At 38.2% G+C, this 21,031-nt stretch overlaps 1 protein-coding gene and 1 non-coding gene across 2 annotated transcripts in view; one reads left to right on the forward strand and one right to left on the reverse strand.

Moving 5' to 3' along the window:
- PDZD8 (PDZ domain containing 8) overlaps positions 1-21,031 on the reverse strand; it is a 76,918-nt gene that overhangs the window by 42,055 nt on the left and 13,832 nt on the right. The window contains exon 2 of the mRNA XM_020891043.2: positions 7,836-7,961. Within this exon, the coding sequence (XP_020746702.2) occupies positions 7,836-7,961 (126 nt within the window). The remainder of the gene's footprint in view (positions 1-7,835; positions 7,962-21,031) is intronic.
- LOC139036129 (small nucleolar RNA SNORA26) lies at positions 4,207-4,329 on the forward strand. The gene has a single exon (XR_011488867.1). It is a non-coding gene; the product is annotated as a small nucleolar RNA SNORA26 (small nucleolar RNA).

The following is a 21,031-nucleotide window of genomic DNA, read 5'->3' on the forward strand; positions in this document are numbered from 1 at the left end:
TTTAGCTAGATATTTTCTCTTTTTAAAAAAGATAAAACTGTCAAATATTAAAATAAATGCAGACTATAAGGAACATTTATTTAACAACTACTCAGGAGAGGAAACTTAATATTTAGCATTATTTACTGCAGATAATTTTTTTTTTTACCACTTGAGTCAAAAATAAACAAGTGAATGTACTCAAACTCAATCCTAAAATAAACGGAAGACTAAAAACAAATGTAAGCTAGAATTATATCTTTGGTTTTAACTTTTAAAATAGCTCATGAATTTGAAATGAATTTCAAAATTCCATGTTAATAGCCTTCTCTATGGAAGAACTAAACTTCACCATATAATATGGATATAATGCTACTTAAAAGTATTAATTGCTTCTGCCAAATTTTTATGTCAAAGCTGCCTCTAATAAAAAAAACAAGACCAGCTGTTTTATTTCAAATTTGTTTAATCATACAATTAAACCCTTTCCTTTGCCTTATAAAAACCTAAGTAAAAATATGTATTTCTGGTTCTAGAAGGATAGTGGTAGTGATAGCATGGTTTTGAGTCTCCCAAAATCTTCCCATAAAAGCACAGAGAACAATCAGGAAAACGAAAGCAAAACAAAGGCAAAACCTGTCAGCAACATCTAAAACAAAACCAGGTGAGCAGTACTTCAGGTAATAGTGGTAAAGTGGTCACACAAACTCTCCAACAGACTGCAGTTATAAAAAGTGGATAGAAAGATTTGTAAAAACACATTTAAAGGCAAAGAAAACTTAACCAAAGCAGAGAGAAGCCAGAGGACAGTCTAATTTCAAAAAATTTCAAGAAGGAGTATAAATTACTAGCTTGGGGTTTACACCGCTTAGGGCTAGAGCTGCAGGAAAATGGTGGTGTAGTTCATGCAGCAGAAAGTTGAAGATTTATGGGTTTTAACTATCAGAGGATGGCGTGCAAAGCCGACAGAGCAGCTAGAAATTATGGGGTGATCCCTAGGAGCAAAGAAACCACTGAGAGGGTAAGTTCCATCTCTGCTCAAATCCTTGGCTGACTCCTATGTAAAGGAGGAGACTCCGGGACACCAGTCTAAAACGGCAGTAGTGGGAAGACAAAATAGAGAACAGAAACATGCTGTTGCTAGGAAGATGGAAATGTGGGAAGAATAAGGAGACAAAAGTTTGCAACTTGAGAAAAGGAAAGTCAACTGCCCTCTAGAACATAAAATCAATCATCCCAGAGTATAACAGAATCCGGAGTTTCTACAACTCATTATTTCCAATGTCCAGTTTTCAAGAAGCAGCAGCAAGAAAAAGAAAAGCAAAGAAAAAAGACAAGGACATGTCACAAGCACACAGGAGCCAGTTCGAAGAGGCTCCAAGAAGCTACATCTGAGAAAATTTGGGCACCAAAATAATTAAGGATGGTAAGGAATTATAACCACTGAAAAGAATAAGAATCCATGAGTGCATGCTGATAACAGATAATTATGGGATAAGGGAGAACTCTTGGTAATAAAAGTAGAATGCCAAGGGCTATGGTTTTTCTATATTTGAGTTAACATTTAAAAAATTTTAAAATGATGTATTTTTGGAACCCAGTAAAACAAAACAACACTCTAAAAGGTGCTGAGAAAACAGAAGCTTTACAATACTGTAAGTATGACTCAGTGAAGAACTGACCTTAATTAGAACTTCTATCTATAATAAGGACAGACTATCCTAAATATAATGCTTTAGAGTACAGAACTGTCACACGACAAAACTTTACAGGCTTCGCTTTCACTGACTATAGTCTTAGCTCGTTTCTTAAAAATATCACCAGTTGCTAAAACCAGGAAAAAAAAAGAGAGAAGAGATGAGGTGAGGCCCACTACACTGTTTAATGTCTTTTATACAAAGAGGTAGGGACAAATCCCTTCTAGAATTTGACATCAGAATCTCTCTTCCCCTGAAAAGCAGGCACGGTTTATCAAGAGATTAAAAACTAAAAAACCCATCCATCGAGTTTCCTTCTCTGCCATAAAACCGATCTCTTTTCTACAAGGCTGTTTTTGATCTAATTTATCTTCTACTTAACTGCACATGGGAACATTATTTTCTTTTGCAAAGTATCTAAAATCCTTTTAGAAGCTGAACTATAAATTTAAAAATAATAATCTTAATAATCTTAGTGACTGCAACACTAATGTGAAACAATTTAGTCTTCTAATAGCAGTACTACAAACACAGCAGTTGAGTTCTTCTGTGATTAAAAAACTAACTTTAGTCAATGCAAAAAAAAAGAGGCAACTTCAGAATGACTGTGTTCGCTTTCTAAAACATTTGATAAAAGCAAGGTGTAAGAACCGATTTTTACAACACAACTATGTTTCCATTCCCAAGCTTTATTTGGGAAATTCAAAACTGTATTTCACAAATTAGAAAACAACTTCCCTTCACAGTGCAAGACCCTTTCAAATTAATAAAATTCAAATTCCAGTTCTCACAACTACATGTCCAAAAAACCCAGTTTTCTATAAAGATATTTTCTTGGTAAGTATGAGAATGGTTATATCAAGGCATAACAACAGAAGTTACATCTACTGAGGCCTTAGCATGTAGTAATGGCAACCCACTCCAGTACTCCTGCCTAGAGAATCCCGAGGACAGAGGAACCTGGTGGGCTGCTGTCCATAGGGTCGCACAGAATCAGACACAACTGAAGTGACTTAGCATGCATGCATGCATTGGAGAAAGAAATGGCAGCCTGGAGAATCCCAGGGACAGAGGAGCCTGGTGGGCTGCCGTCTATGGGTTCGCACAGAGTCAGACACGACTGAAACGACTTAGCAGCAGCAGGCACTATAGTTTATTTACTTATCTCTGACCACAATTACCAGCAAGCAGCATACCTGTCCATTTTTACAGATGTGTAACTTGTCCAAGAACATGTAAGAAACAGTAAAAGCATATCGCCAGGATGTGAACATAGCACTTGCTAACTCAAAAGTCAGGATTATTTCTACTTTGTGTTGCCTTCTGAAGCATAAAGCTTCCAGCTGTACAACTCCAGTTATTTTCAGTGAACAGTTTACTATGAATACTTCTAACTTGTTGCCTCTTTGGCAAAATTTACTCTTAAATTACAACAAATTACAATTGCTAAATCTTCACACAGACTTCTTGAAGTCTGAAATTCAAAATAAAGTTAAGAAAGAAAAAAATCCTCACAGAGAACCATTTTATCATTTCAAAATAAAGTTTAAAAAATTAAGAAATCCTTGCAGAAAGCCATCACTGTGTGTGGGTGACGAGTATGATCCTTTCCTGGATTTCAGGAAAACATTATTAAAGTTATATTTTACTTGATTCAAGGTCAAGTTCAAAAATGCTTAAGAAACAAGCATTTAAAAGAATATTAAGCTAGGGGACTTCGCTGGTGGCAGAGCGGATAAGAATCTACCTGCCAATGCAGGGGACATGGGTTCGATCCCTGGTCCAGGAGGATTTCACATGCTACGGGGCAACTAAGCCCAGGTGCCACAACTTCGGAGTCTGTGCTCTAGAGCCCACAGACCACAACTTCTGAGCCTGTGTGACGCAACTACTGAAGCCCACATGCCCAGAGCCTGCACTCCACAACAAGAGAAACTGCCACAATCAAAAGCTCATGCACCGCCACAAAGAGTAGCCCCTCTCACTGCAACTAGAGAAAGTCCATGTGCAGCAATAAAGACCCAGTGCAACCAAAAGATAAAAATTTTAAAAATATATTAAGTTAAAACTGTAACAACACTGGGCTTCCCAGGTGGCTCAGTGGTAAAGAATCTGCCTGCCAATGCAGGAGATGCAGGCTTGACCCCTGGATTGGGAAGATCCTCTGTAAGAGGAAATGGCAACCCACTCTAGTATTTTTGCCTAGAGAAGCCCATAGACAGTGGAGCCTGGCGGGCTGCAGTCCATGGGCTGACACAACTTTAAGAGACTAAGCATGCACGAACATAATAATACTGAGTGATCCCTATGACACTATAACTTGGACATGTTTAAATAGGTCTCAAGGAGGAGAAATGTGAATATGCATGCCTATATGTTAAAAACCCAAGAAACTTCAACTCATGATAGCATGCTAATTTAGAACAATTTTATATACATACAAGTGGTCTACAGATATGTTCTAATCTTAATTGGTTTATGCTCTTTCAAAACTTTATCATTATAAAATGTTCTTCTATCGCCCTTTCCAGTGCCCTTTTAAGGCTGACTCAATGCCTTAAGAGGCTAACACAGGAGGGTAAAGAAAGTCTCCATAAAACCCAGAGAAGAGATTTTTAGACCTCCTCTCTGGATCCTGTCTGGAGTCACAACTGAATTGGAAGATTTTAAGTCTTACCACTTACTAGCATGTGTATAGTTAATACCAAAGTCATTAAACTTGACCTTCAAAAAATAAATAAACTTACTGCAAAAAAAATAAAATAAAATGTTCTTCTATTTGTTTCAAATCTTCTCATGTGAAGCTGGGTTTTGAAGAGGCAGAGGAACTAGAGATTAAATTGCCAACATTCGCTGGATCATGGAGAAAGCAAGGGAGTTCCAGAAAAACATCTACTTTTGCTTCATTGACCGTGCTAAAGCCTCTGACTGTGTGTATCACAACAAACTATGGAAAATTCTTTAAGAGATGGGAGTACCAGACCATCTTAACCTGTTTCCTGAGAAACCTGTAGGCAGGTCAAGAAATAACAGTTATAACCAGACACGGAATTCACTGGTTCAAAACTGGAAAAGGCTGTATAATGTCAACTTCTGTGCAGAGTACATCACATGAAATGCTCGGCTGGATGAATCACAAGCTGGAATCAAGATTGCCAGGAGAAATGTCAACAACCTCAGACATGCAGATGATACTAGTCTAATGGCAGAAAGTAAAAAGAGGAACTAAAGAGACTCTTCATGAGGGTGAAATAGGAGAGTGAAAAAGCTGTCTTGAAACTCAACATTTAAAAAAACTAAAATCATGGCATCAGGTCCCATCATATCATGGGAAGTAGAAGGGGAAGAGTAGTGACAGATTTTATTTTCTTGGGCTCCAAAATCACTGCTGACAGTGACTGCAGTCACGAAATTAAAAGACACTTGCTCTTTGGAAGGAAAGTTATGACAAATCCAGACAGCATGTTAAAAAGCAAAGACATCACTTTGCCAACAAAGCTCCATGTAGTCAAAACTATGGTTTTTCCAGTAGTCATGTATGGATGTGAGAGTTGGACCATAAAGAAGGGTGCGTGGCAAAGAATCAACGCTTTCGAACTGTGCTGCTGGAGAAGACTCTTGAGAGTCCCCTGGACAGTAAGGAGATCAAACCAGTCAATCCTAAAGGAAATCAATCCTGAATAGTCATTGGAAGGACTGATGCTGAAGTTGAAACTCTAATACTTTGGCCATCTGATGTAAAGAGCTGACTTATTGGAAAAAACCCTAAAGCTGGGAAAGATTGAAGGCAAAAGGCGAAGTGGGTGGCCAAAGATGAGGTGGTTAGATAGCATTACTGACTCAATGGATGTGAATCTGCACAAACTCCAAGAGACAGTGGAGGACAGAGGAGCCTGGCATGCTACAGTCCATGAGATCACAAAGAGTCGGATATGACTTAGCAACTGAACAACAACTTTTCACATTACTAAGTGAAGCAGTCATGGTAAAAATATCTTAAGAGCTCTTAAGCCTTAGGCTTCCAAAATTAAAATAAACAATAAGCATTTTTTTGTTCTTCCTCCAAAAAGGGGGGGGGGCATTGTTATTTGTTCTTCTGTTTTTTTCTAGAGTGTCACTTTCTATTTTAGAGATTACAATAAACCACACAAAATGAATTTATATTCAGTAGGGGGAAAACTTAAAATACTGAGATAATAATAGTATCTTTCCTTTAATGCGAATCCTAGAAACTCGGAAGCTCTATGAATTCAGAGTTCTATTTTTATACTAACAAAAATGTTTAAAAGAAAATAATGTAAAAAAGATTTTAATAAAAATAAGACAAATGTTTTGACTTCTCAACACAAAGACAAAAAAGCAAGGATGAGTTGAAAATAGTACTTTATTCTCTCCTCCATTAACAATGTTAAGTACTCCTTAAACTGTGTGACTAATACACAGCACGACAACACTGAGTAGCTTTACATGGTCAGGTTTGTAACCATAGTGACTAAAAATCTATTGAGATAGCATGCTTGTTCCCAAGATTAAGCTGTCACCCGGTGGAAGGTGCTGGCACTATATAACCCAAGCCTACAAGTACTAACATAAGAACATGAACTACTGTCCATGCTTTCTTTCAACTCCCCAGAAATACTGGTCTTTATTTTTATTTTTTGACAAGGTGATACAGTCACAAAAATCAAACAATACAAAAAGTTTATAATGAGAAGTTTGGCTCCCACCTTCACCCCAGTCCATCATCATTAACCCAGTTTCCTTCACCTTTTCCCCATAAAAATTTTTACTGGTTTCTTGTATATTTTTTCAGAGATTCGTTATACAGGTCCTTATTAAAATAAAGTAGGATACATATACTTCACAAATTGTCATGCTTTTCTTTGTATCATTTATCTCAATTCAACATGACCTAAACAATGCCTTACTACACTCTCTTGATGCCTTCATGCAGTCGGGTTCAAGACTGACCCAAGGCTTTAGGTGAGCAGTATCTCAGATACAGCAAAAGAATGGTAAGCAAAGGAGACAACAATAGCTAGTGGTTAAAAGCCACAAGCAATAGACACAAGGAGCTTGGTATGTTTAAATACCTAAGGTCGGGAATGGCAAACTATGGTCCATGGACCAAACCCAGTCCATTGTTGGTTTTTCTATGGCCTGTGGGCTACCAATAGTTCTCACATTTTTAAATGGTTAAAAAAAAAAAAATCAAAAGAACTTTATGACACACAAAAATTATAAAATTCATACAATACAGTTTTATGGTTACACAGTCAAGTCATGCCCATTCATTTACCTACTGTCTTATCTACGACTACTTTCATACTACAAGGCAGAGTTGAGTAGTTGCAAAAGAAACCACGTGAATGCCAAAGCCTAGACTATTTACTTATCTGGCACTTTAGAGAAAAAATCTGCCATCCTCTTCTCTGAGGAAGGCCTTTTTGGCTGAAGCACTGTGAGTGAGGGGCTGAGTACAAAAAGAAACTAGAGAGGTAAAGAGGGGCACGCATGTCATGGTAATGATTTGGGTCTATAGTCTAAGAGGAATGGGGAAGCCATCAAGAGAATTTTAAGTAGGAAAGGGACAATCAGATTTGCATTTTGAAAAGCTTATTCTGGTTGACATATTGGTAACCAATGTTAGGAGATAAGGAAGGAGGCTAATGTAGTAAGTAGTTCAAGCAAAGTATAAAGTATAGTCTTTATATATAGCTTAGACTATAGGGATGGAAAAATAAAGAGGCTGGGCCAGATTATTTCTGAGATTCCCTTTCAGTCTAAAATTTAAGAATCACAGGGGTTTACAAGTCTGGTTTTGCAACTTTCCAGGGTATTTTTAATTACCAAACCAATTTTCAAAACTGTTATGCTATGAACAGCTTTCTAACAGGTAGTAAGAAATATGCCAACAGAGCATTATGTACCTAAGAAGTCTGGAAATTACTGCAGGACAAATGATTCCCCCCATTAGCACGCTTTCTAAAATATAGTTTATATTTTTTATAAGTTGGAAAGGACTACTCTTATGAAATTTGCCATTAAAGAATTTACAGATAATATAAACTAACATAGAGGGGAACAAGCACAAATACTGCTCACGTACATTTTCTGTATACCTTCTTTCCTCTAATGTAGTAATAACAAAGAACATACCTGCTACATTCTAGCAATGTAACTTTAAGGCGGCCTTCAGTAAGTGCCCACTGTTGTACATGGATATACTCTTCGTCGTCGTCTTCAAATCCTTGCAAGGTTTGGAATGGGAAAAACGGCTTATACCTGACAAAAGTAAAGATAAGTCTAAATTTCTGAATAATAAACACCACACTTTAAAAAATAGTAACAAAACTTACCTGTAGGAAAACAACACAAGACACCTAATACCTAAATTATAAAACCAAAGTTTACCACTCTCCCTCATAACTGGCTGTAAATGGTGCTTTCTTTGTAGCAGTCAAAACTTCCTGGTTTTTCTGGCATGCCCTCACTGACCAGGCAAGACTCTGAGAAGAATGTTAAAGAAAATCTAAGGCCAATCAGTGGGCTCTGAAACTTGAGTGGGGAGGAGAGAGATTCTTTCTGGACCAGATGGGAAGTGTTCCTGCAGTAACAAGATCAAAATTAGAATGCACTGTTCCATGGAAACAAGATAACTGGATAGTGATCAGTACTGCTGCTGCTGCTAAGTCACTTCAGTCGTGTCCGACTCTGTGCGACCCCACAGACGGCAGCCCACCAGGCTCCCCCATCCCTGGGATTCTCCAGATAATGATAAATATTAACACAACAACAATTAACAGCAGCAAAGGTATTTATCAGAGATGTTTACTATTTGCCAGGCAGTGTGCTAAGAGCTTTACATGCTTTGTATCTTATTCATGCTTACAATCCTGAGTGGGCAATATTACTAGCTTCCCTTTCCAGATGAAGTGAGGGTTAGAAAGGATAAAGAATTTGTTCAACATTACACAGTGAGTGGCATAACCAGAATTCAAGCTATTTTAACCTCATCAAGGCCCAGACTACATAAAACTTCCATTACCTATGAATTATTCAGGTCTTTACATGTTCATTGTTAATACTCTTGGTTTTTATGGAGATGCTTGTGGTGAGTTATAATCTGCAGGCTTTAAAAAACTTTAATTTGAAACATAATTCGTACTCCTCTATTTAAGCAAAGGACAAAGAAAATAAAAGAAAATTGGATTTGAGGGTCCATAGTTTTCAATTAACCCTATTTGCTGTCACTAGATATGACATTTATCTGCTCAAAAGCTTTATGCCTTCTCACTAACCATACAATACAAAAGAAAGTCAAAAGTTCTTGGTTTCATATTCAAGGTCTACCAAAACCAATCTGTCCAATAGCATTTTTCCTTAATAGAAACTTTCCAATCTAGAAGAGTCATCACCTCATGAACCCAGAAGATGCCATGTGTATTCCTGCTTTCAAGCCTTCTGTACTAAGGGAAGGTCTCCCCTATTCCTCAAAGCCTACTTAAACCCAAAATAACCAGCTTTAGGTCCTTTATCATGGTGGATCACACACACTGCTTTCATTCTTCTTTATCTCATAGTTATTTAAATTGCTGGGCACTTATGCCTTGAAATCTCAGATGTGATCTGGTCTCACATCTAATTATCTAACCCCTCACACATACCATCAGGACTGAAGCATGTATCGATCTGGTTTATAAAAATCCAACATTAAATATGAAACAAACATTAAGAAAATACGAATGGCCCTCAATAGTTTATACTGAAAAAGATTGTTAGAGGAAGAGAAATACAATTTTACGGTTGCCCGATGAACAGGATTAAAGAAAAAAACTTCTTAGGGAAAGGCAAGTAGGTACACAGATAATGCTCAGTGCTTTTCTTCTGCTTCTGAAATAGAAGGAAAACAGAAAGGCCCCTTTTGTTTGTTAAGTTTCCATTGAATTTATTTGATTCAGACAGACTGGCGCCAAATTTCTGAGAGAAAAAAAAGCTAGAAACTACATCTATCATAGAAATGACAGAGGATGTTGTAGCTGAGTGTTTTTTAATAAGCCTTATGACTCCTGAAGAACATGTTACTGTCACTCTATTAAAAACAAAAAAATCACAAAAAGCACTACATACTCTAGCAACTTTGAATAATCCAGGTGCTAAATCACAGCTGCTCCATGCATTAACTTCTCTTGTCAAATATAAAGCTAAAATTCAATTAAAAAATTTCTCACAGGTGTGTGACTTCAATGTTACAAGCACTAAAATCTAATTTGGGTTTATTAATACTACTAGGGGTGTTGCTGAAATGATTTCTGCAAAAAAAAAACAAAAAAAACCTAAAATTTAAAAATGTATTTCATTTAAAAACAGCACACTAAACAGTGAGATAAAGCTACTTGTTCAACACCCTCTCATCATACACAAAAACAGAATCAAAACGGCTTAAAGACTTTAAGACATGACACCATAAAACTCCTAGAAGAGAACATAGGCAAAACATTCTCTGACACAAATCATACCAGAATTTTCATAGGTCAACCTCCCAAGGCAATAGAAATAAATATAAACAAATAGAACCTAATCAAACTTACAAGCTTTTGTACAGCAAATAAATAAACAAAACAAAAAGATGACCTACAGAATGGGAGAAAATATTTGCAAATAATGCAACTGACATGGGCTTAATTTCTGAAATATACCAAAAATGGGCAGAAGATCTAAAAAGACATTTCTCCAAAGAAGAAATACAGATGGCCAATAAGCACATGAAAAGATGCTCAACATCATTAATTATCAGAGAAATGCAAATCAAAACTATTACAATGAGGTACTACCTCAAACTGGTCAGAATGGCCATTATTAAAGAGTTTACAAACAACAGATGTTGGGGAGGGTATGGAGAAAAGGGAACCCTGCTCCCTGGCTGGTGGTAATGTAAGTTGGTGAAGTCATAGTCACTCTAGAAAACAGCAGAGAGGTTCCTCAGAAAACTAAAAACAGAATTACCATATGATCCAGCAATCATACTCCTGGGCATATATCCAGACAAAACTATAATTCAAAAAAATACATACACCCCTATGTTCACAGTAGCACTATTCACAACAGCCAAGACATGGAAACAACCTCTAAATGTCCATAGACAAATGAATGAATAAAGAAGATGTGCTACACACATACAATGAAATATTATTCAGCCATAAAAGAACAAAATAATGCCATTTGCAGCAGTACACGTCAACAGATGCAAGTAGAGGTTATTGTACTAAGTGAAGTAAGTCAGAAAGAGAAAGACAGATACCATATAAATATAACTTATATGTGGAATCTATTTCTTTTTTTAGGGCCAAGCCATGTGGCATGGGGATCTTAGTTTCCCAACCAGGGCTTGAACCAGTGACCCCTGCATTGGAGTACAAAGTCTTAACCACTGAACCACCCGGCAAGTCCCTGTGGAATCTAAATTATGACACAAATAAACCTATCTATGAAAGATGAACAGAATCACGGACACTGAGAACAGATTGGTGGTTGCTAAGGGGAGGAGTCAGGGGGAGGGATAAAGTTGGAGGTTGGGGTTAACACATGTAAGTTTTAATATATAGATGGATAAACAACAAGGTCCTACAGTATAGCACAGGGAACTATATTCAATATTCTGTGATAAACCATAATGGAAAAGAGTATGGAAAGGAATGTATTAATAAATATGTGTATAACTGAGTCACTTTGCGGTATAGCAGTAATTAACACAACATTGCAAGTTAAACTATACTTCAAGAAAACAAAACAAAAAGCTACTTGTTCAGCAAGTTAATAAACAGAATCCACACTCTCACAAAGAACACCTGGTTTTCAAAACTTTTAGTCCAAGTCTTTAGTAGCTCAAACCCATAAACAAATCCAAACAATGAAGCAGGCTACTTCTATGCCTTTCTTTTGTCTTCCCAAGGGAACATTTCATGCAAAGATAGGCACAATAAAGAACAGAAATGGTATGCACCTAACAGAAGCAGAAGATATTAAGAAGAGGTGGCAACAGTACACGGAAGAACTATAAAAAAAGATCTTCATGATCCAGATAATCACAATGGTGTGATCACACCTAGAGCCAGATATCCTGGGATGAGAAGTCAAGTGGGCCTTAGAAAGCATCACTATGAACAAAGCTAGTGGAGGTGATGGAATTCCAGTTGAGCTATTTCAAATGCTAAAAGATGATGCTATGAAAGTGTTGCACTCAATACGCCAGCAAATTTGGAAAATTCAGCAGTGGCCAAAGGACTGGAAAAGGTCAGTTTTCATTCCAATTCCAAAGAAAGGCAATGCCAAAGAATGCTCAAACTACTGCACAACTGCACTCATCTCACCCGCTAGCAAAGTAATGCTCAAAATTCTCCAAGCCAGACTTCAACAGTACGTGAACTTCCAGATGTTCAAGCTGGATTTAGAAAAAGCAGAGGAACCCGAGATCAAATTGCCAGCATCCACTGGATCATGGAAAAAGCGAGAGAGTTCCAGAAAAACATCTACCTCTGTTTTATTGACTATGCCAAAGCCTTCGACTGTGTGGATCACAAGAAACTGTGGAAAATTATTAAAGAGATGGGAATACCAGACCATCTGATCTGCCTCCTGAGAAATCTGGATGCAGGTCAAGAAGCAACAGTTAGAACTGGACATGGAACAACAGACTGGTTCCAAATCGGGAAAGGAGTATGTGAAGGCTGTATATTGTCACCCTGCTTATTTAACTTAAATGCAGAGAACATCATGAGAAATGTTGGACTGGATGAAGCATAAGCTGGAATCAAGAGTGCCAGGAGAAATATCAATAACCTCAGATATGCAGATGACACCACCCTGATGGCAGAAAGTTAAGAAGAACTAAAGAGCCTCTTGATGAAAGTGAAAGAGGAGAGTAAAAATGTTGGCTTAAAACTCCACATTCAGAAAACTAAGATCATGGCATCTGGTCCCATCACCTGATGGCAAACAGACGGGGAAACAGTGGAAACAGTGGCTGACTTTATTTTTGGGGGCTCCAAAATCACTGCAGATGGTGACTGCAGCCATGAAATTAAGACGCTTGCTCCTTGGAAGAAAAGTTATGACCAACCTAGACAGCATATTAAAAAGCAGAAATGTTACTTTACCAACCAAGGTCCATCTAGTCAAAGCTATGGTTCTTTCAGTAGTCGTGTACAGATGTAAGAGCTGGACTATAAAGGAAGCTGAGCGCCGAAGAATTGATGCTTTTGAACTGTGGTGTTGGAGAAGACTCTTGAGAGTCCCTTGGACAGCCAGGAGGATCCAACCAGTCCATCCTAAAGGAAATCAGTCCTGAATATTCACTGGAAGGACTGATATTGAAGCTTAAACTCCAATACTCTGGCCACCTGATGTGAAGAACTGACTCACTAGAAAAGATCCTGATGCTGTGAAAGATTGAAGGCAGGAAGATAAGGGAACCACAGAGGATGAGATGGTTGGATGGCATCACCGACTTGATGGACAGGAGTTTGAGTAAGCTCCGGGAGTTGGTGATGGACAGGGAAGCCTAGCATGCTGCAGTCCATTGGGTCGCAAAGAGTCGGCCAAGACTGAGAGACTGAACTGAACTTTGTCTTCGCACCCTACCACAAAATCGTTTCATTAGCCTTTATCTCTTGCTAACCTATCAATTTAAAACTGTCAGTTTTCTCACTCAAGTTCCCAGAAGACAAACCTTTGACAAGCTATCTGTATTTCCTCTTGTAGAAAACTTTAAAAACCAATCTGGGAAGATGGACTTTCATAACAACAGCATGATACACTCCATTGACCTACTGGGGAAATTATTAAATTTCCAGTAAAACTGGGGAAATTATTAAAACAGATATTAAGCCCTCTGGAAATGGTTCCAAGGGCGAACAGCAAGTAAAGAAACTTCTATTCAGGAAAACCTATAGAAATGTGGTAAAAAAGGTGACAGTCTATGGTGCTGACATCAAGACTGCTCCCATCAACAGGCTCAGCAAGAGAGAGTTCACTCTGGACTGCTGAAGCCAAGAACACAGGCTGCCTTGCCATCACCACGGCCCCAACTCCAGTTCCCTGTCAGAAGGAAGAATAGGTCATCAGTGTTTCTCATCTGGCCCTCGACTACATATGATGAGGTTAAATTCAGGGCAAGGATGCTCAAGAAATTGGGAGCTCCTTTCATCGACCCTGTCCCCACTTGAGAAACGCAGACTCTGTCTTGGGCATAGCACACTAAGGATTCTGCCATCTTGATTGTCCTTGCCCTGGTTCATGACACAGTGGTTCTCTGCCAAGAGAGGCAACCCAAGAGGACCTCAGGCTTCTGCCACCCCCCTCATCCCACTTCCATCTAACATCCAACAGCTAGAGTCAGGGAACATTCCAGGGCACTGTTGAAAACAAAAGACATGTCAGAGGCTTAACACTTCACTAAAATTATACAGGCAAATCAATAAAACAATCACTAAACAAACAAACACTAAACTCTGGGAGATGGGGACCAGTGTCCAGTTACTACATTATCTAAAGTATTTGGTTTCCAACAAAAAAATATGAGGCATATAAAGCAACAGGAAAGCACGATCTGTAAAGCAGAAAGAAAGCAGGCAACACAAACTACAAACTGCCAGTTAAAATGACCAAGTGCTGGACTTAACAGAAGAAGACTTTAAAATAGCTCTTAAAAATATGTTTGCACAAAAAATGTTTAAAGCATGATTAAAGAAGTAAAAGGAGGTATTATGACAATGTCACATGAAATCTTTAATATCAATGGATACATTGATATATATTTAAATATATATATATTTTTAAAAAGTGTGAATTCTGGACTTGAAAAGTACAATATAATTTAAAGTACAGAGAAATTCTGAAGTTCAACAAAAGGGCTCTGAACAGTAGCTATGAACTTGTAGAAGAAAAAACAGTAGTGAACTCGAAGACAGAGCAATAGAGGTTGCCAAGGCAAAGGATGAGGGGGGATGAAAAAACAAACTGAGCCTTAGAGAAATGATACCATTAAGTACACCAACATAAACATACCGGGAGTGCCATACTGGGAGGGGAGGGGAGAGAGAGAGAAGAGCAGAAAAAAACATTCAAATAGAGGTAGCTAGTTAAGCCCCAAAGCCCCAAATTACATGATTTCATTCATATGAAAATCCAGAATAAAGACATCTACAGAGACAGAAAGTAATTAGTGGTTGCTTAGGGTTTAAGGTGGTAGATGGGTAAGGAGGATGATGGTTGAGGGTATGGGGTTTTGTTTTTGAGGTGATAAAAAATGGTCTAAAATGACAGTAGTGACAGTGGTCCATATCTGTGAATATACTAAAAACCACTGAATTATAGATTTAAATAGCTGAATTTGGAGTATGAATTATATCTCAATAAAGCTACTTTAAAATAATCTAACCCAGTTACCCAGAGATAATTGCTCTTGTCATTGTTTTGATATGTAAATATTTGATTAGAATTATCTGATTAAAGAAACAAAACCATAAGTGACACTTTTCATTAAAATAACTTACAGGAGACACACAGCTTTTCGAGGCAGAAGCCCAGTGTGTCCCCCTTCGCCTGACAAAGTAATAAATCTATCTTTCCTAACTAAAATAAAGTAACTTACGGGTTGTTTTGAGGCTTATGCAAGAGTCACTGAATGGCTGTGTCCAGTCCCAGGTACTGGCTGTATAAAGCGCTTGTTTGCTCGCTTAACCCCAAACCAGGAAATAGCGCACTGTACAGAAGGAAACAGTCCTAGATGTCTCACAAACACTACACACGGGAGCCCAAACTGGAACCTATATTACTTTCCTAGCGCTGCCACGACAGAATACCACAGACTGGGTGGCATAAAAAACAGAAGCTTGTTTTCTCACAGTGGAAGTCAAAGATCAAGATGCCAGGGGGGCTGGTTTCTGGTAAAACCTCTCTCCTGGCTTATAGACAGCCACCTTCTTGCTGTATCTTCTCATGGCCTTTTCTCTCTGCACACACACTTCTGGCATCTCTTCCTGTTCTTGTAAAGAACCAGTCCTACTAGGATGAGAACTCCATCCTTATGAACTCTTTAATGTTAATTACCTCCTTAAAGGCCCTATTATCTCAAATAGTTACATTGAAGGTTAGGGCTTTAACATTTTGGGGACACAATCCATCCATAAAAGAACTCAAACATAACTCCAGAGCCTGGTGTACAGTTCCTGAGGCTGACTTGATGATCACCCTGATTTCTGCTGGAACACATGCTCTAAACCTGGTCTGCAGTTATCTGACAAGGATGGGCATGGTTTCAAATGTACTACTGTGCTTGATTCTCACTCAGCAACAACAGGGTGAGGCACAGCTGCAGATTATTTTCCCATTTCACACAATAGGTTCACAGAGAACATGCTGGAGACTGCATCCTTTATTAAAAAGTTACATGTAATACATGCCAACAAAATGGAAGGTCTAAAGCAAGAAAGAAGAAAGTAATCCAAGAAACAGGGGATCCAAGTCAAGAAGGCAATGATATCCTAAACCCAGATGACAGGACTGTGGCAAACCAAGGGAAAAGTCCAGTTTGGGGAAGGTGATGAAAACTCTAAGAAGGGGATCTCCAGAATATAGGGAATGGAAGAAGAAATATGGAAGAGGTTCATTTTTCAATTAAATCTTGAAGATTTGGTTAAGGCAATTTGGTAAGAGGATAAAAAAGAATTCAAACTTGACTCTAGGAACATACTGATTTGAATGGCTCAAAGATTTTGAAATTTTAATGTAGAAAAGGAAGCATAAACCAGCATATCTGGCAGTTCTGCAATTAAAAAAAAAAATTGTACAGACCTAACAATAAGGTATATATATCAATCAAGGAAGATTTCAGTCCAAATAAAACATAGTTGTTACTATATATAAACAAGGATGCAGCTCAGTGAATGAACTGAAAATAGTGACATAATTGGATTGTGAAAAGACAGAAATGAATATGCTGCTGCTGCTGCTGCTAAGTTGCTTCAGTCATGTCCGCCTCTGTGCGACCCCATAGACGGCAGCCCACCAGGCTCCCCCGTCCCTGGGATTCTCCAGGCAAGAACACTGGAGTGGGTTGCCATTTCCTTCTCCAATGCATGCATGCATGATAAGCCGCTTCAGTTGTGTTTGACTCTGTGCGACCCTATGGAGAGCAGCCCACCAGGCTCCTCTGTCCACAGGATTCTCCAAGCAAGAATACTGGAGTGGGTTGCCATTTCCTTCTCTGAAAGGAAGGTGAGAAGGTATTATTTAGCTAAATCTTCATGTATCTTAGAAGGAAGTCAATCAATAGAAAAAGATGTTGAAGCAAGACAACTGACTGTATGACTTGGTTGAACAATATAGGTAATGTCATAATTAATTAGTACACCTAAACTTTACTGAGTACTTACTACCTAAGTCATTTATTAATTCTCACAATTTTGTAAGATAGATACTATAATTAATCCCCATTTTGTAGATGAAGAAACTGAGACACAGAGAGGTTAAAAAACTTGCTCAAGGTTACACAGTCAGTAAGTGGTAAAGCCAAGAAGAGAATCTAAGCAGTCTGGCTTCAAAATCTATGCTATTTATCATTGCCTCTTAAATTAAAAGTTGCTAAAAACAGAAATAGTACATATAAATGGTTGCTTCTGAAGACTGTGATTTACAGGAGGAAAGCAGAGGGTTTAGGGAAGTAATCACTGATTTTAATTATCAGTCCTATTATGTTTGATTTAAAAATTATGTACATTATTTAAAATTATGTACATTAACTCAAATGAAAAGACATGTGCCCATGCATGCTAAGTCGCTTTAGTCGTGTCCAACTCTTTGCAACGATATGGACTGTAACCCACCAGGCTCCTCTGTCCATGGAATTATCCAGGCAAGAATACTGGAGTGGGTTGCCAGGCCCTACTCCGGGGGATTTTCCCGACCCAGGGATCAAACCCGTGTCTTTAAGTCTCCTACACTGGCAGGCACGTTCTCCAAATGAAAAGACAGACAATATCAAATGTTGAAAAGGATGTGAAACTGCTAGTATGCTATTATAACTACTGTAAAACTGTGTGGCGTATCTACTACACCAGAATAGATGCTTAACCTATGACTCAGCAATCCTAGATATCCAATAGAAAGGTGCATAAATGTTAACCAAAAACATGTATAAGAATACTTATAACAGCAATATCCAACTATCCATCAACAGTAGAAGGATAAATCGAGGTACATGTGAAGACACCACAGCAAATATAATGAACAAACTATATACACAATAACGTGGAAACAATCTCACAAACGTACTGTTGAGTCAAAGAACCCAGAAAAACAATGAGTGTAAACACTATGGCTCAATTTATACAAGTTAAAAAATAGGCACGCCCCCGCCCCCACAAAAAGCAATGGTGGTAAATAGCAGGACAGCAGTTACCGCTAAGCAGAGCAGGGAAGGTAGCATATGAGGGACTTCCTGATTGCTGGTAATATTCTATTTCTTGTTTTGAATGCTGTTTTGTTCATTTTGCAAAAATTCACTGAACTGAACTTTTACAGTTAGTGTGCTTTTTAATCAGTGAGTTATACTACAGTAAAAGTTTAAAAGAAAAACCATGTTTAATTTAAAAATATGTTACTTTGATAACATTTTAAAAATACATATTTAAAATTTTACACTTACAAGAAACGCCAAGCCTTCTTCTCATATGTGGATCCGAGAGAATCTTTTTTAACATCTAAAATATGTTTTGCTCTAAGATGTTTCAAGACTGTTCTATAAGCACCCTGAATGCCAGCTGGTGACATCTCCATCACATGGCAGCAGTAAAACTGTTTGCAAACACTGTGATCTTTAGAGAAAAGGCTTTACTAAACCCAATATAAAAATATGCTCAGGCCTAAATCTACTTTGGACTTTACCATGGTTCTTGTATCCTTGCCATAATAATAAATCAGCTAGAGTTTTCAACTCAATAAAAGGGAAAACTTTCTACCAATTAGGAGATAATAATAATAATAAAAAAGGCACAACTGTCTCGAGGCATTGCTTGCCTTCTATTTCTCAAAATATTCATGTAGAGGTTGAAAGAGGCCTTGTCAAGGAGGGAAGGTGTTGTGTTAACATGATTTAGAGTCATACAAACACAGATTATGGTCCCAGTTCCTAGATATTTGTTTCAAAATAATCAAAGGGGGGGAGCATGGGAAAATACAGAAGATCAAAAGTGCCTACAAGTTAATGACCATCTGGATACAGCTAATGGGGTTTATCAAACTATTCTCTTAACTTTTGAGTAAGCTTGAAATTTCCCATAATGGAGAATTAGAAGTTTGTTCTGTAAACTAAAACAACTTGGATTCTTTCTTTCCTTTCTCTTCTGTACTTTCCTTAGCAACATCATTTGCTCTCACTGCATCTATGAATTCCATGTATTTATGCTTAAAAGTAAATGGAACACCTTTCCTTCAAACTTGCTCCTCCTCTCCTATTTTCTCTTCTTGGCATCATTGATTTCATGAACTCTTAAAAATCTGAAGGTAACTTGTACCTCCTCCTCACAACCAACCAGTTCCACCTCCGTTCCCCCAATTTCCTACTGCTAATATTCTAATATTCTGTGTTCCCCACTAGCTTGGTTCAGGTTATCAATGGTTAGTCAGAATTTGTGACTTCTAAAATTATGTTTCCTCTTCTTAAAAAAGACCATTTTCTGAACCAAAAACAAGAGCCTCTGTCTTTTATTTTCTCTAAATAAAAAGCTACCTCCCAGGACTATTAATTAGAGAGTTCACACATGTGAAGCACCTCGTAGTTCTCAGCAGGTAACAGGTACACAAACGCTAGTTTTCTCCCTTCTCTGCACTTGAGTCTCATCAAACTGGCTTCCTTAATGTCCCTAGAGATAGTACACAGTGTCCTGATTCTGTTCCTTTGCTATTTCTTCTACCCACACTAAACTTCCATCCCATCTCCCTAGGTCTAAAGCCACACCATCCTTCAACAATCAGCTTAAATGTCATCTTATCCCTTCAACAAAGGTTTACTGTGTTCAAGGATGGAGAGACCAATCACAGACAGGCACTCAGAGACGAGTCTTATCTCAGGCTCAGGAACATAAACAGCACTACATCCTGCCTAATGAAGAGTGGAACAAGCAGATATGAGCAGGCAACTGGGAGTTCTGTGTGGTTTTTGCCTTTTAGTCTGACAGTCTTGACTCTCTAACACTAGGAACTAGCAAACATAAATGTGCTCCCAAATCTCCTAGACCAAATATATAAACTAGATAAATCAGTGGTGATCATTTCAAAATGTGTCTCCATTCATTGTTCTTCGGAGGTACCTCAGTAGTCATTTAAAGAAAGAGTTCTCCTGGTGCATTTAAATATCATCACAAACCTCTATTAGTCATAACTTGTATGGTGCCCATTATTACACAAAGTACAGTACACATGCAGAACCGTATGTAGCGAGAAAGAAAACAAGGCACAAGTAGTTCGAAGCACTCCTTACTTTCTATTTTGGTAAACTATGGACCTCAATTTCAAACCTTCTATTTTATGTAGACAATTCAACTAATACTACACTAAAAAGACACTTCACACACCAAGCTCCTCCACTCAGCAAGGTTAGCACAGCCATATTATTTCTCCTGAGAGACTTGTCTGCCTGCTAATCACTCTGATCGTGTAACTAGCCCCAGATGGTAAGTTCCTAATTTACACTATTCAAGTTCTCCTTCAAAGTCACCTACTCTCTAACCAGCCGCCCCCTCCCCACCCCCACCATCTGGTCACAGCTTCTCACTAATCACATTACACGTCTGTCTCTCTGTGGTTCTCCCACACCTCCCACTCCTCCCAGCTACACAGGGAGTTGCCTGAAGAGAGGAAACATCTATGGCAGGTGGTACAGAAGAGTGGTTAAGAGCAGACTCTGGAGCCAGACAGCTGGGCTTGGGATCCTGTACTGCCACTTTGCAGCAGCGTGGCCCTGAGTCAACTCTTGCCTTTAAGCCTCAGTTTCCTCATACCAGAAGGAGGACAATAATAACAATGATCTCACAGTGCTGTTATAAAGATTACAAGAAATAATGTAAAGCACTTAGCATCCTTCACGTCTCAGTTCCTTTTTTACATGGTAGTTTAAAGCAGTGGTAAGAAACAGATTTTATTTAAGACTTAGTTTTGAATTTCAGGTCCAACACTTATTAGCTTTGAGACCTGGGCAAGCTATTTCAACTTTGTGAGCCTCAGTCTCTCCATCTGTAAACATACGGTAATAATTAGAACCTGTCTTACAGGGTTACTCTAAGGATTAGATGAGAAAG

Source organism: Odocoileus virginianus, chromosome 7 (assembly GCF_023699985.2).
Source record: "Odocoileus virginianus isolate 20LAN1187 ecotype Illinois chromosome 7, Ovbor_1.2, whole genome shotgun sequence".
NCBI classification, from domain to species: Eukaryota; Metazoa; Chordata; class Mammalia; order Artiodactyla; family Cervidae; genus Odocoileus; species Odocoileus virginianus.